This window comes from Hippoglossus stenolepis, chromosome 8, assembly GCF_022539355.2.
Source record: "Hippoglossus stenolepis isolate QCI-W04-F060 chromosome 8, HSTE1.2, whole genome shotgun sequence".
Taxonomy (NCBI): Eukaryota; Metazoa; Chordata; class Actinopteri; order Pleuronectiformes; family Pleuronectidae; genus Hippoglossus; species Hippoglossus stenolepis.
Genome location: NC_061490.1, coordinates 12,527,185 through 12,542,156, shown reverse-complemented (window position 1 = coordinate 12,542,156; position 14,972 = coordinate 12,527,185). Strand labels below are relative to the sequence as shown.

At 40.3% G+C, this 14,972-nt stretch overlaps 1 protein-coding gene across 1 annotated transcript; it reads left to right on the top strand.

Moving 5' to 3' along the window:
* The first annotated feature begins 1,150 nt into the window (after positions 1 to 1,150).
* rcc1 (regulator of chromosome condensation 1) lies at positions 1,151 to 7,748 on the top strand. Its single transcript, XM_035164454.2, has 10 exons — positions 1,151 to 1,281; positions 2,682 to 2,767; positions 3,071 to 3,258; positions 3,366 to 3,545; positions 5,303 to 5,399; positions 5,498 to 5,620; positions 5,778 to 5,918; positions 6,098 to 6,217; positions 6,474 to 6,626; positions 6,996 to 7,748. The coding sequence occupies exons 2-10, from the start codon at positions 2,692 to 2,694 to the stop codon at positions 7,169 to 7,171; spliced, it is 1,254 nt and encodes a 417-aa protein (XP_035020345.1). The 5' UTR covers positions 1,151 to 1,281; positions 2,682 to 2,691; the 3' UTR covers positions 7,172 to 7,748.
* The last annotated feature ends 7,224 nt before the right edge of the window (positions 7,749 to 14,972 follow it).

Below are 14,972 nucleotides of genomic sequence, written 5' to 3'. Positions count from 1 at the left end.
ACTAGATCTAAATTGTTAATTGGATCTGGACCAAATTTAACGCACTCAAAAATATCAGTCCTCTTAACGTGACTGACTTTTGGAATCATGATCCATAAATTATTCTCTGAGAAATCAATGAAAATGTCTTACTGATGAAATATGGACCACATTGATTTCACGTAACTCAAATTTTCCCTACATGGAGATAATGTAAAAAAAATATGAGGCTGCAGTGACACCTGGTGGCAGGTAACTGTTAGGTCGATTGTCATGAGGAGCCAAACCTTGATATATGGCTTTAGATGTAATATACATAATGAAGGCGCCTATCTGAAAGTAATATATGTTGTAAAGAGTGAAGGCACAATATTATTGTTAATGTCTTGATAAGGCAAGATGGAAGGGTGATAAAGTAGCAGTAGCAGAATGGATTTGTCTCTGAATACTTCTTCCACTCTGCTTTATAGTGCTTTAACCTCAGTAAATACTCTGAGTCACAGAACCTTTACTTCAGTAAATGATAATAGTAATTCCTCTTCACAGGTTTACAGTATTGTTACTTCAGTAAATGATGATAGTAATTCCTCCACACAGGTTACAGTACTTTTACTTAAGTAAATGATGATAGTAATTCCTCCACACTGGCTCACAGTACTTTTACTTCAGTAAATGATCAAGGTAATTCCTCCACACAGGTTCACAGTACTTTTACTTCAGTAAATGATAATAGTAATTCCTCCACACAGGTTCACAGTACTTTTACTTCAGTAAATGATCATAGTAATTCCTCCACACAGGTTCACAGTACTTTTACTTCAGTAAATGATCATAGTAATTCCTCCACACAGGTTCACAGTACTTTTACTTCAGTAAATGATCATAGTAATTCCTCCACACGGGTTCACAGTACTTTTACTTCAGTAAATGATAATAGTAATTCCTCTTCACAGGTTCACAGTACTTTTACTTCAGTAAATGATAATAGTAATTCCTCTTCACAGGTTTACAGTATTGTTACTTCAGTAAATGATCATAGTAATTCCTCCACACAGGTCACAGTACTTATACTTCAGTAAATGATCATAGTAATTCCTCCACACAGGTCACAGTACTTATACTTCAGTAAATGATCATAGTAATTCCTCCACACAGGTCACAGTACTTTCACTTGCGGTCTGAGTGCTCCTGTCTCTTTAAGGTTGGGCAGCCTGTGGCGTCACGCGTGCGGAGCGTGCTGAAGACCGGGAACAGGCTGAGCTCGTTGACTTCCAGCAAACTACAGACTTCTACTTTTCTCAGGTTCGTACGTCATCCGCCCATAAACATCTGGCAAATATTCAATCAGTGATAAACGCTACTTCATCGACGTGTTTGCGGTTCGTTCAACACACTGTGTCGCCGCGGCTCATTCATTTAGTGTCATGTTAGCGTCGCTAGCTCGTTAGCTAGCTCACATTCCGTGTGTGGACTAGTGGTACATGGACGCGAGGCTGCTAACAGTGACTGTGTGGCAGCAAACTCTGGTTGTGTTGGTTATGTGGATTCTGTGTCGGCAGCCACACGTGTCACGTTCACTTGTGATGAAGAATTGGACTGAAGAGCAGCAGCCTGATGCTAACGCTCTGGGAAAATGGTTCATGTTAGCAAGGACACATGGGGACAGGCAGCGGTGGATCACGGCTGCTTATTTGACACTGTGCGTTCAGGCGAAATGTCAACGCGGCGACAGCTCCGTCTAAACACGTCCCCCCCCCAACATGGCGGTTCAGTCACAGTTTAGATAGTTGCACAAGTGTCCACTCGCATGCCAGCCAGGCTACTCCAGTTGTCTGTAGTGATGGAGCCTCGCACGGTGCCAGCCATTCAAACGAGCCTCTGACAGCTGTTCAGCCTCAACAGCTTCTGCTCGATCAAATCAAATACAGATTCATTCATTCAAACGTCTGTCCACTTGTTTCCTTGTGAGTGCATGAGAATGTCCACTACTTCACATGGGTCACAGCTGCACTCAAGGCCACACAACATTGGTGTTCAATAAATGTTTGTGCATTAGTTTTTATCTTTCTTAATAACTTTGATGAAATGGTCTTGTCCAGTCTTTCTCCCTAACAGTGCAGAGTATTTGAAAGTCCTCACAAGTTGGTGGTTTTAATGATCAGATACTCTGCTAACTTGAAACTGTAAAAATAGTCGTACCTTAGTAAAAAACTACCATTCACAACTGCTCGTTTTGTCTTACCAATCACAAAAGGTAGGGAATGGCAAGTAAACCTCGTGTTTCTTATGATAGAACCAGGAAAATGCCACGTTTGCTTTGATAAGTCACTAAATCAATCATCAAAATGTTGAATAGTTTGATAAACTCTCTCTGGATCACTTTGTTTGTGCAGACGCTTCAACTTGTCACATCAGAATAACATCAGAAAAACTGACATGTGTTGAGAGCCTCTATTGCTTTTTAGGAACTATGAAGTCACCCATATTACACATATATTATCCATCATGTGTCTTTGTCCACTGGCCTTGCAAGAAAAGGTGAAGCCCCCAGTGTTTATTGAGACTAAGCCCTTATGATGAAGTTATGTTTTATTTGAGACTTCAGTCTGGCTTTCAACACCACCAGCTTTCCGCTCAGTGACTCATACCCATATTGCATTATTAAAATCTTACACCAATATTTTCTGATGTTTTTTCAAAAGTGTTGCCGTCATGCCTGCGAAAAGGACCACCACCAAGAGGAAGTCCGAGGTTGTTGTGGAGGATGCAGATGCCAAGAAAGTGAAAGGCAAGTTCATCTCTGTTTTGATAGGGACGTGATAAAGGCTTGAGTTGACCCATGTCTTTGTTCATGGACAACAAAACTGTGTCTTTTGTGTGTCTTTGTAAATAGTTAACTTGAGACTGAAGCTGAGACTCAATTTAAAAATACTTTATAGATGTATTTTATTACTTGAAGAATCAAATAAAATGTTAAGACAATAATATTTACCTGACTGGCAAGGATCGTCAGTTTCTCACCAACAATACCCCAACACAAATGAAATCCACTGGGTCTGAAATTATTTGTGTATGTGTGTATTTGTACCAGTTTCCCACAGGAGTCATGGTAAGGAGGCAGGCCAGGTTCTCGTCCTGGGCCAGGGGGACGTTGGACAGTTGGGTTTAGGCGAGAACATCATCGAGAGGAAGAAGCCAGCACTTGTGACCTTGCCGGACAAAACTGTGCAAGTGATAGCTGGAGGCATGCACACAGTGTGCCTCAGCGACAATGGTCATGTAAGTGAACTGAATCTCTTGTTTCTTTTAAAATTGTTTCCTGCCAACATCTTTACAACATGTCTTTAGTTTCCCAAATAAACATTACTTTTGTTTGTCCCCCCCAGGTCTATACGTTTGGCTGTAATGACGAAGGGGCACTTGGTCGCGACACAACAGAGGAGGGGTCTGAGATGGTTCCAGGAAAGGTGACACTGGACGAGAAGGTGGTGCAGGTGTCGGCAGGAGACAGCCACACAGCCGCGCTCACAGAGGATGGGACAGTTTACATCTGGGGCTCCTTCAGGGTGAGTTTGCTGCTGAGTGTGTATGTTTGTGTGAGTTTTTCCTTTTATTTCGTGACTCTTATTACATTTTTAACACACAGAAACTCTCTCTGGATGATATCTAGTATTTTGTCCTGCATGCCTCCACGATGTTGTATTATTAGCTATTGGAACAAGCATGATGCATGCTTATTGGAATCTAAATTTTGTGCCAAATGAAAAGGTGTTTTTTAATACTCAATGGTATCTTAAGCAATTTAGTTAGTGTCATAAACAGCCTTTTCTCTATAACTTTCCTCACTTTTAATCTTTTAATTCTTTTTAGATTATTTGTTCCATCTCAGTTGTATCGTGAGACTCGTGTTCCTTTCAGCCGCATTTAATGTGGGACCACAAATACAAAATAATTTAAAAGCTGTTCATGATTACTCTTGACTGGAACTCAAGCAAATCACAGAACATCCCGCTGACAAATTTATTTAAACACTCATAGGCTCATTAACACAGAGCTCAAGTCAGAACAAAATAATATTTCCCAAGGTTTGTTCATCTCGACACTGTACAACGTCAACAGTACAGCAAAGTGTATTTATCCACTTTCCCTGCAGGCACTAAGAAAAATAACAATGATTACTGCTATAACCCGATCCAAATCTTTTTGTCTTGCTTCTTTCTGTCTTTCTCTGATTTCCAACTCGTTGTTTTTCCAACATCAATCTTCTTTTATATAAACATATATTCTTTACCTTTTCATTTCACCAGTACTTTTCTTTTTTGTCCACCATTGTAGCTCATGCAAGAAAAAAGTGAGTGAATGCATTCTGCTACAGTTACATTAGTTTTCATGCCCTCACAGTTTCCTCTCTCAACACTTATCACTCCTGCTGCCACATCACTCATCAGTTTGTCATTATTAATACTCAATGGCACACTGGCAATTACATTCCTATTACCTCTGCCTACCTTCTAAATTCCCACTTGATTTCTGATGGTGCTGATATTAACTGTGTGAAACAGTATGTAATCACTGCTTTAAAAAAAAAAAATCCCATTAACAAATTTATGTACTTAAAACATTTGGGAAATTTAATGTTGCCCTGTTTTTATTGTTTAACTCTGTAGCATCTCTATATCTGTCTGCCTAAGGAGAAAGTCCTTTTTTTTTTTTTTTTATCATTCTCATCAATAGAAATCAAGTCCATTATTAATTAGAAATAAAGTACAGCTTGACAAAACAAAATCATCCACAATCCCAAGTCACAAATAAAACATGATTGAACTGGTCCGACACAGATCGTAGTAATTGTTTGAAATACAATAAGTAAACCTGGATTTACAGGTTAGGACGGTTATGCCTTTAACAAATGTTTGTGGATGTGCATAGACAAAGCAGCAAACACTGTCACAGAATTGAAGGCGTCCAACAAAATGAACCACTGCTCACAGAAACGACTTCAATGTGACTTTCATTCAAACGTGTTTCACCTGAAGCTGCTTCATGTTTGCTCAGAGTCCTCGTTATTTAAGACAAGATATTCACTTAAGATATTCCTGCAACCAACCAGCACCTGGTCACTAATACCGGCTGTGCAAAGGGAGCTATGTACACGGGCATTAAAGTGTAAAGGACGTATGTGATTACCAAATACATGAGTCTGATTTGCCTCAACGCAGACTTGCATTAATTCACTACTCAATTACCACCACTACGACTGATGCACCATCAAAGGGAATGGATGTTTTGAATGGAATCATTAATGTGCTGGAGTTTCTCTCAGGATAACAATGGTGTTATTGGTCTCCTGGAGGCCATGAAAGCGTCTCCTGTTCCGATCAAAGTCCCCATGTCGGAGACTGTAGTGAAAATTGCTTCAGGTAAGAGACATTCCACTTGAGCATATGTGTCTTTATTTGTTAGCTTCATATTCATTTCTAACAGTGTTTCTGTGTAATTTCTGTGAATGCTTTAACAGGCAATGATCACCTGGTGCTGTTGACACTGGAGGGAAATGTTTACACATCAGGCACAGCAGAGCAGGGGCAGCTGGGAAGAGTGCCGGAGCATTTCTCAAACAGAGGCGGCAGGAAAGGCCTCGGTACGTAACAAGTCTCTAGTGTTTTAATGGAAAGAAAATCTGATATTTAACAGTGACATTTCTCTCTAGTTTATTATTACATTGAGGTGATGTGTTGTGTTGTGTGAAGTGTAGATTACCGTAGTGTGCTTGCTGACTGTGTGTCCTGTGATTTCAGACCGGCTGCTGGTACCACAGGTGGTCAAAGTCAAAGGCAAAGTTCACTTCATCGATGCCTTCTGCGGCGCGTACTTCACCTTCGCTGTTTCTAAAGAAGGACACGTGTATGGATTTGGCCTCTCCAACTACCACCAGCTGGGTCAGTATGGCACTTCACTGTATCCTCTCATAATGTGCAAGAAGTTTAACTGCAGTGGCATCTGACTACTTTATGCTAACTAAGCATCCGTTCCTCACACTCTGCTCTAATTACAGCAGATGTTATGAGGTTATTGTTTGTGTCCTTACACCTTTTTTTTTTTGTATCCATCTGACCAGGCACTAAAACCACAAAGCTGTGTTTTGTCCCAGTGAAACTCGCATGCTTCAAGAACTCTACCATCTCTTGGGTTGACTTCTCTGGAGGACAACATCACACTGTCTGCCTTGATACTGAAGGTAAACTGCAACTAACGGACCACATCTGATCCCGATTTTCTACTGTGTGCCTGTTAAAAACAAATCTGTTCAAGTATTAGTTTCAAATATGGAAATCATATCAGAGGTCAAGGCGGTTTAAAGAGAGAGGTAATATATAAAACAGAATATCAGTCATTGTAAGGGAATATAAGAAGTAATGTTTAAAAATGTCAAAATTAATTCAAATCATCAGTAGTAAAGGTTTGTTTAGTTAAACCAACTCTGACCCTTTCAGGACAGGTTTACAGCCTGGGGAGAGCAGAGTACGGTCGTCTTGGTCTGGGTGAAGGGGCCGAGGAGAAGAATGAGCCCACACCTGTGATGGGGATGGAGCCGGCGAGCGGTGTGACGTCTGGGGCGTCTGTCAGCTACGCCGTCACCAGGGAAGGTGAGAAATGATGCAATAAAAAAAATATTTGACTGTGTTTCGAAACAGTGGCAGGTTTTCTCATTGGTCGTTTCCTTGGTTAAAGTGAGAATAGGGTTGTGCATAATTGGGCCCAATTTTCCATACAACCATTCCCAGTGAACGATTCTCCAAACAGGTTTTACAACAGTAAAAAGAGCAGCTTTCTTCCTCTTTCTTTGCTATTTACAGACGACTAACATTAATCACTTGATTGCAAAATACTCCTTTATAGGGCAACACACATTTAGGTGTAGTTACACGTGGCTACTGCAAAGTGTCTTTATTGCTATTTTAGTTTATATCAATTCTATTTTTCCATCTGTAATTTGTTTGATCTGCTTCCTCCAGGATCTGTGTACGCCTGGGGCATGGGCACCAACCTGCAGCTCGGCACGGGAGAGGAGGATGACGAGTGGAGCCCCGTAAAGATGACCGGCAAGCAACTGGAGAACCGTACAGTACTCATGGCCTCCAGCGGAGGGCAGCACACAGTCCTTTTGGTCAAAGACATGCAGGAGAGCTGATGTCCATCTGTGGCAGAGAAATGATGAGGGCTCTGATTCAAGATGGGGCCCAGCCTATTTGCAGGGAGGGGTTTAATCTGTATGTGGCTTACTGTGCTTAGCCGAGGGGAGAGGTTCAGCCCCTTTTACCAGTACTCCGCTCTACGTAGCTAGGGGGGGGGCATTTTTGTGGATGTTTGGAAGATCATGAGAGACTATTTTTTTAAATCCAGTTTTTGATGTTCACTTTGAATTCATAAGTCATCAGAATGACTCTAAAGTGGCATATGTGATGTTTGTGAATGTGACTGCATGTACATAAAGGAAATGAAAGTGCAGAGGTTTTAATGATTTCCCCACACATTAGTCTTTTTAATGTCTCTTTTGTTTTCTTATCTTCAAAGCAATAATTCAGTTGACCTTGGTTCAGCCTGGACATTTATACTCAATGGGTTTAATATGTGAGACTACTGTTCATTTTACCTACAGGGCAAACAAAATGGTTGTGGCTATTTGGACTTTTGGAAACATGTCATAATGTATTCTGCATTTTGTTGGTTTCCCAGTCTGAAAATAAAGATAACAATTTTAAAATGGATACGGACAACCTTTTAACTTTTTAACTTTTCAACTTTTCCCCTTCTGCTTCCAAGTTGGCACCATTTCCATTACTGATGGCTACCAGGCTAAATGAAAGCACTGTCCTCTTTGTCTTGGTTGAGCAACGGCAAACTCACTTCCTTTGTGCCAAAGCCTTAACCTTCCCAGGAGCTCCTGTACCCCGTGGCAGACTGATTTGCATTGTGAAGGTGACTCTTTAAGGGAAGCAACCTATACTCTGATGGTGTCATTATGTTTCAGCAGTTGCATCATGAAATCATTATTTACGTCATAGTGATGTGTTTAAAGGGATAGTTCACCCAAAAATGAAAATTCTTTGAGTCCACAAAACACTTAAAAAGTTTCCATACTAATCTGGTTTCATCCAACTAGAAACAAGGTCATTTACACAATTAATTTTTTTAGTCGGTGCTTACGGACACTTTTATGACACCCCAGGAGCAGTATGGAGGCATTTTCAGTTTTTTCTGTTTGAAGAGGTGGTCCCCAGTTACTTCAATTGTTTTGGATTTACCCCTGAAACTCTAAGTGTTTTGTGGACTCAAACACTTCACCCACCCCTCAATCGGCATAGTGGTGAGTAGATAATGAGGAGATTTTCATTTTTGGGTGAAATAAGTATATATTTTTGTACCAATATTTTAACAGCAAATGTTTCACTATTTCTTTTTTGAAAAATTGATAATTGTAAATATTCACTGTTTTCAGCTCCTCAGATGTGACAATTTGATGCTTTTCTTTTTTTATTGGAAAACAAAGTTTATTTTTTGGTTCAGTCTGTCGGTTGGACAAAACAAGCAATTTTTAAATGTCCCTTTCAGCTCTGGGAAGTTCGATGAGCAATGGTTTGTGACATGTAGACAATATAGTCAGTAGTTATGATGACTCACAAAGAATAGTCTGCAGTTGGATCAGTAATTAAAATCTGTCACTGCAGCGCCGCTATGCACAGACGTGCTTAATCCAATACTGATTTGAAAAAGGAAAAATCCACCATAAAACAAAATATAATTCACATTATTTTTTAGGTTTGACATTTTAGTCAATCTGAAAAACATTTGTCAGAAAATAAAAAGTAATTCAAAAATTTGGAAACATTTTGTCCATCGTAACTTCTAATGCATCTTCATTTTGTCTCTCATAACTTAATGAAAAAAGATTTAAAATTGGGTCCTCCTGAATGTTGGAACTATTGCTGCGGGGAAGGAGCAAAATGTGGCAATTGCATTTCTGTCCAATCTGATTATAAGCACTCTTCATCTTTGCAAGTGAACAAACTCAATTTAGTGAGACAGTTCTATCCACAGTACTGTAGGTCATCATCAGCATCAGTTCTCCTTCATATGGCCACAGCTGACCAACAGCAGCTTCACCCTGTTTTCCCTAATGCCTATTAAGGAAGTAAACACCACATCCTTGCACATGAAGTCATGAATTTAAATCAGAAACACTTAAGGATGCAAATGACGGCACAAAGTACATACATCAAAGCTACGTGCCTTTGTGTTGTATCTGGGGGGAAATGTGCAGAGTCCTCGCTTGTGTCATCTTGCTTTCATCTGACCAAAAAGACAGATGATGAAGTATATGAGGGTTGAATCCTGTGAAGAGCTGTCACGGCGAAAAGCTCCTCCAAAAGCTTTGAAATGCTAAAGTATCTTTCACAAGCAGTTAATTCATCACTGCGAACCCTTGTTTCAATTGCTTCGCTGTTTATTCTGCATCAGGGAAGAAATATGAGGAATACATTTGCTGGGTAGTTACTGTTGTACAGTGGCTAAAAGGCTCTATTAGAAAAAACAAGATTGATGATTGCGCTTAACTGTTTTTCAAGGTTTCTGTTCTACGTGGGCGTAAACTCTTCAATATGAAAGGATTCTGGGTATTATGGGAAATTCAGCTTTCTCTTTTACAGCGAGACTTTGTATTGAAAATGCTTTTTGAAGAAGTTTCTTCAACGTATTTTAAAAGGAACATTTTTATGCCTTCTAGTAGTCCCAGCTGTAACCCTGGGCATAATGTTTGGGGTCTTTACATCCATTTCTACAAACTGTATAGATACTATTTCCGTGAATATGATATCTAAGGTACCTTGAGGAAATTTGGTTGCACTAATTCTTAATTTGGTTGTCAAAGTTCAATGTCACTGTGACCTCACAAAAACATGTCAATACAGTAATTATGGCAGAAGCTAACGAATAGGATAAATTGGTAAAGGGAGATTTTATATGCAGTCAGCTTCATTGTTATGTGATAATCTTCTGTAGAAACACTTTTCTCATCATTATTCAACAGAGGGGGAGGTTGTGACCATATTTCTCTGTTCGTCCGACACTGATCTTGGGTGTCTACTTTTTCACACAACTGGAGAATATATAGATTATAGGTCTGTGCTGCCGTGTTGAAGGTGTGAGTGTGAGAGAGATAGAGTAGCTGGTTTTTTTTAAGAGTCAAGATCAATTTTATCTAAATATTCATATATGACAAATCAATGGATTTTATTCAATGCATTTTAAAGTTTTCAGTACATATGGATGTAAACTGTATATTAAACGAACAGTTATACAGTACTTGGTAAACATAACAGTCTCTGGCACCCAGCCCACTGCAGACCCATCACACTGCCTGGTAGGAAAGTATTTTCTTACATAATTTCACCCGGGAAAGAAAACAGTCAGGTTTGGTAGTGACTCATAAGAAAAGAAAATATTATTCTGACTGCAGTTTTGAAATGTTTAATACTGAATAATAACTTCATATTTTTCCAGATAAAACATTTTCTCTTGAAATTTTGCCTCAGGTCAGTGATGAACTGCTACAATGTGAAGCTGTGTAAAAGATTTAGTGGTATTATGATGATGAAAAAGCCTTGAGACACTCTTTCCTCAATGTGTCTGAACTGTAAAACAATCATTTTGTTTTTGGACACCTTTTATTGAAACCTCCAGACTGTGTTCATGTTCTTAAGTGTAGTTGTTTCATTGACTGGTTCTGAACCTTCCAGACTTTCAGAAGATGACCTGTACTAACGTGATTGAACTGATTTAACCTGTGAGGTAAAAGCGTCTGTTAACAGCCGCACAGATGTTAAAGACGGAGCATTCAACTGTCTCATAATGCTCAGAAACGTCATCCACTCCCAGGAGAAAGAAGACACATCCACAGAGGAGTTCAGTCGAGACATCCTGTGATTAATTCTTTTCACTTGTAGAAACTTTAACAGGATCTTTCATAATGCACGTGGGCTCTAATCTTCCTCTTGAAAAACTAATCACAGAGGAGGCCGAGGAGTCTCAGGCACCTGCTCCGCCACACATTCACTCTCATAATGGAGAGAGAGAGACGAATTAATCACTTCTATTGGCTGCTCCACTGTGAGCTGCGCACCAGGCTTTCAGTCGCTTTTGTTTTTGGTGACTCTGTCTTTGCGTGCGTATTAACTCGACACTGCTCTAACAGGCTCGTGTCAGGCGGCACATTTTGCCTCATTTAGCTCTGCCTTGATTGGGATGTGGCAGCTCTTGAGCCCTTGCTGCTTTTTTAATTAACTCATTTTGCATTTTATTGAGTGCTGCCTCTCAAGTATGTCTTCATCAAGACATCCAGAGCGTTATGGGGGTGCGAATGTTCCGGAGAGAACTCACTCAGGGTTGTCAAGTGGGTACCTGTTGAATATGACACAGTAGGAAGGATTTATCCAAGTGATTTCAAGCTCTCTCTCACATACACAGGAAAGTTTGTTTTCATAAAAAGAAAAAGCTTAAATGCATCCATGTATGCGGAACTTGTAGATAAAATGAGGCGAATTGATGGAGAGCAAATGTAGCCTCAAACTAGAAAGGCACTCAGTAGAGTGTATACCTCTGCCAAGGTCCAACAGTCCCCTTATGAAACCACATTTAAAGTCAAAAGATCCAGATTTGTATTTGGATCTGGCCCCAAACACTCAAATATCAGTCCCTTAAACAGGATTTTCGTCAATATCCATGAAGTTTTCTCTCATAAAATCAAGGAAATGTTGAAACAACATCTCGTAAAGTTAAAAAAAATTTGCAAAATTGAATGAGTTCTCCCCCGTTCAGTAGTTTCTGCGTAATCGGAGTGATGGCCAAAGTCGTTGACAACATGAACTCCCATGACCTCTCATGAGGTACGAATTCAACACAATACCTGCCAAACACTTTTGTTTACTGATCTGACAAAGCATTCATACCTTTCCTCTCTTTCACCATATAGGTTATAAAACGTGTGCCTTGTTTAATCGTCTGTGTTTTACAGGTAGAGATTGACATGTGACCCTTCAAACTCTTTAAAAAAAATAAAATCTCTGTAACATTACCTTCAAGCAAGCACTTTATTCTCCTGTGTTTTAATGTCTGGATGAATTTGACATGAAGAAGCCCTCCTTTGCAGCAGTCGAACAACAACAACAACAACAACAACAACAACAACAACGACACATGCCCCCTGCCTGCTCCTGATGCATTAAGAGCTGTATGAAATGCTAAATGTTGCCATGGGAGAGGAGCTGTTGAAGCCTCTTGAAAGCTCTAACAGGAGAATTGTTTACTCTGAGAAAACCTGTCTTTTCTGGGGCTGTGTGCAGAGGAAAGCATATAGGGTATTATCAACAAATGAATATCTGTCTTGCTGTTAAGCTGCTGGCTCTCCGGACCCGCAGACCTCACTCAGTGATTACTGGAGATTGCCTTGATAGGCTCCTTGTCCGGTGGTTTGAGGGCTTCTCGTGAGCCCTGCAGCGGAGGACCAGCAGCTCTGCAGGGGCTGCTGAGAATTAAGGGCCCATCTCCTCATCATGTTCATGTTTATAGATCTGTTATGTTGACTGAATGACACCAAGCATTAAAGCCTGTTAATGAAGCACCATAAGAGGGGGGGCTGACTCATCTCTTTAATGGACCTTTCCTGTTATTTACTTGACGCCGGTGTCATATTGATCCAGTGCTGATTACTCACAGAAGTCTGTGTAAAAACTATGATCTTATAAAGCACCTGTATCGATGGCAGCTTGAGAGATGCACCGGAAATTGTCGATTGTCGTTCTGGTCGTCCTTGAACGGTCAACCTGACCAGCAATAATATAGCAAAACAGGAATGAGTTGACGGACCTCTCAAATCCTCTTGGCTGAGATATACCGACGTCTCACGGTCTCATAGCAGCCAAAGATATAACAGCTCCATCTAAAATCTTTGTTGCAGCTGTGAACCCACTTCTGATAACATTAGACAAGTTGCCGTGAAATGGGAGGTCGTGGTAAGGAGAAAAGGAAAGGTGGAGCAGAGAGTGAGAGAATTGAGAAGAGAAAACTTCTTGCCACAGATGCAGCTAAATACTGCAAAATAATAATAATATAGCACTTATCAAAACAACTTATAGGAAGTGATTCACAAAACCCATGGTAAAAAATATTCAATTCAAATAAGTGACATGTTTGCGAGGAAGGGGCACTTTAGCATAACTTGAACACTCAGTATTCAAAATAGAGTACTTCCGTCCCAAATTGAGGTATTTTGTAATTTGGATGACCTTGCTCCTCCCCAATGAACATAGTGGCCAAATTTATAACTAGTCTGGTATATAAATATCAACAATTAGGGTTAGCCTAAAGCCGTGTTTCCCCCAGGCAAGTACCCCTTGACCAGTGCAAATGTCAATGTCAAGAGTAGGTAGATGCAGCCAACATAGCTGATGGCGTACATATGTCATACAAAATAATTGAGTGTACTCTCTAAATGAAGTATGAAACCAAAACTAACTGGTTCAAATGTTTACAATGGAACAGAACATGAAAAGTGGTTCAGACCTTGGTAAAAACGTCCTTATATACTTCAAATGCAGGAGCCCTTTATTTATGGTTAGCCCTGAGCAAAGACTATCTGAGAAGGTTTAGGAGCCCCCCTCCCTTTACGACTCAGCTGGCAGATGGCGCCCAGTTTGAATCCCATCATCGCTCCTCAGCAGGGAATCCCCCGAGTCTTTGGTCTCTTGTGAAAATCAAGCAATTCCTTTTTACACTTCTCACCTTTGTACAAAAAACATCAAGGAAACTGAATGACAATCTATCACAGAGAACAACAGACCAAAGGGATTATCTAAATCTCTGCATTATCATTACCTGATTCATTTTGGACCTTCCGTTTTGGATTATGTAACTCCGCACTGGCAGGGGGTGCACTGGCAGACAAGTATTTAGGTGTCTATTGTTACGTTGAAAGAATTGCATGGTTGCAGAACTGTGTGTTGGAGATACGATGGAGCAAATCTCTCTTTGCTGTGTTAGTGAGGAGCAAGACACCTCCTTCATTCCCTCTCTGTAGATCTCTTCACGGTCTCCTTCACAGATAAATGAGCGGGAGAACAAGTGTAATCCAGATGAAAAAGAAAAGACAATCTTGCTTCAAAACTATCGGACTCTCTAAGCTTTTAATGCCAGAAAGGGAAAACGAGCATTGCAACACTGAGAGCTGTTATAGATGCTTCAGCGAGATTGTCTCTCCGTTCTCCCGCCGTTAATTTGTTTGAGTGCATGTGCAACCATTGGCTGGGGTTAGATGAAAGCTTTTAATAATGTTGTTGTCACAAGCTGGAACTGCTCTACAGTATCTGAGCGTGTTTGTTTGTGCATGTTTGATAGCATAGGTTTTAGAGCCCAGACACAGCTACACTAGAGTTGTCAGACAGGACAGTATAGTGCCGTAGATCCATCTGCTCTGTTGAATAAACCACTTCACTAGTCATATTTTAAAACGGCCAGCGAGCAGTTTAGTTGAGTCGGGAGCCGTCTCATGTTGGACTAAATTATTCATTTTGTTGCTTTTTTATTTGTCTTTTACACAGCGAACATATAGGCATGTATATTTCATAGAGAACATGCTACAGTATATGCTCTGCAGCACAAAGGGAATCTACAGCTCACACACACACACACACACACCCCTTACTGTCACAAATGTCACTTTCTGTCTGCTCCTGCCTGACGATAGCTTTGCAATGTCTAATATAGGGAATTTCTGAGATGCTTGCACTGAAGCTGTCTGGTTGCAGAAACTCGAGCTTTTCAACAATCTCACTTTCACTTCTCTCAGACACCATCAGTCGATCAGCAGAGACAGATTTCAGCCCTTTAATGTGTGCAACAACTTCAATGAAACGCCACTTGAAGATGTAATCTGTGGACAA

Bases quoted from the DNA above. Each gene is read 5' to 3' on its own strand.
- rcc1 (XM_035164454.2), top strand. From the start codon at position 2,692: ATGCCTGCGAAAAGGACCACCACCAAGAGGAAGTCCGAGGTTGTTGTG. The intron at 3,259-3,365 runs GTAAGTGAACTG...TGTCCCCCCCAG, and splicing joins GCCTCAGCGACAATGGTCAT to GTCTATACGTTTGGCTGTAA. The intron at 6,218-6,473 runs GTAAACTGCAAC...TGACCCTTTCAG, and splicing joins TGTCTGCCTTGATACTGAAG to GACAGGTTTACAGCCTGGGG.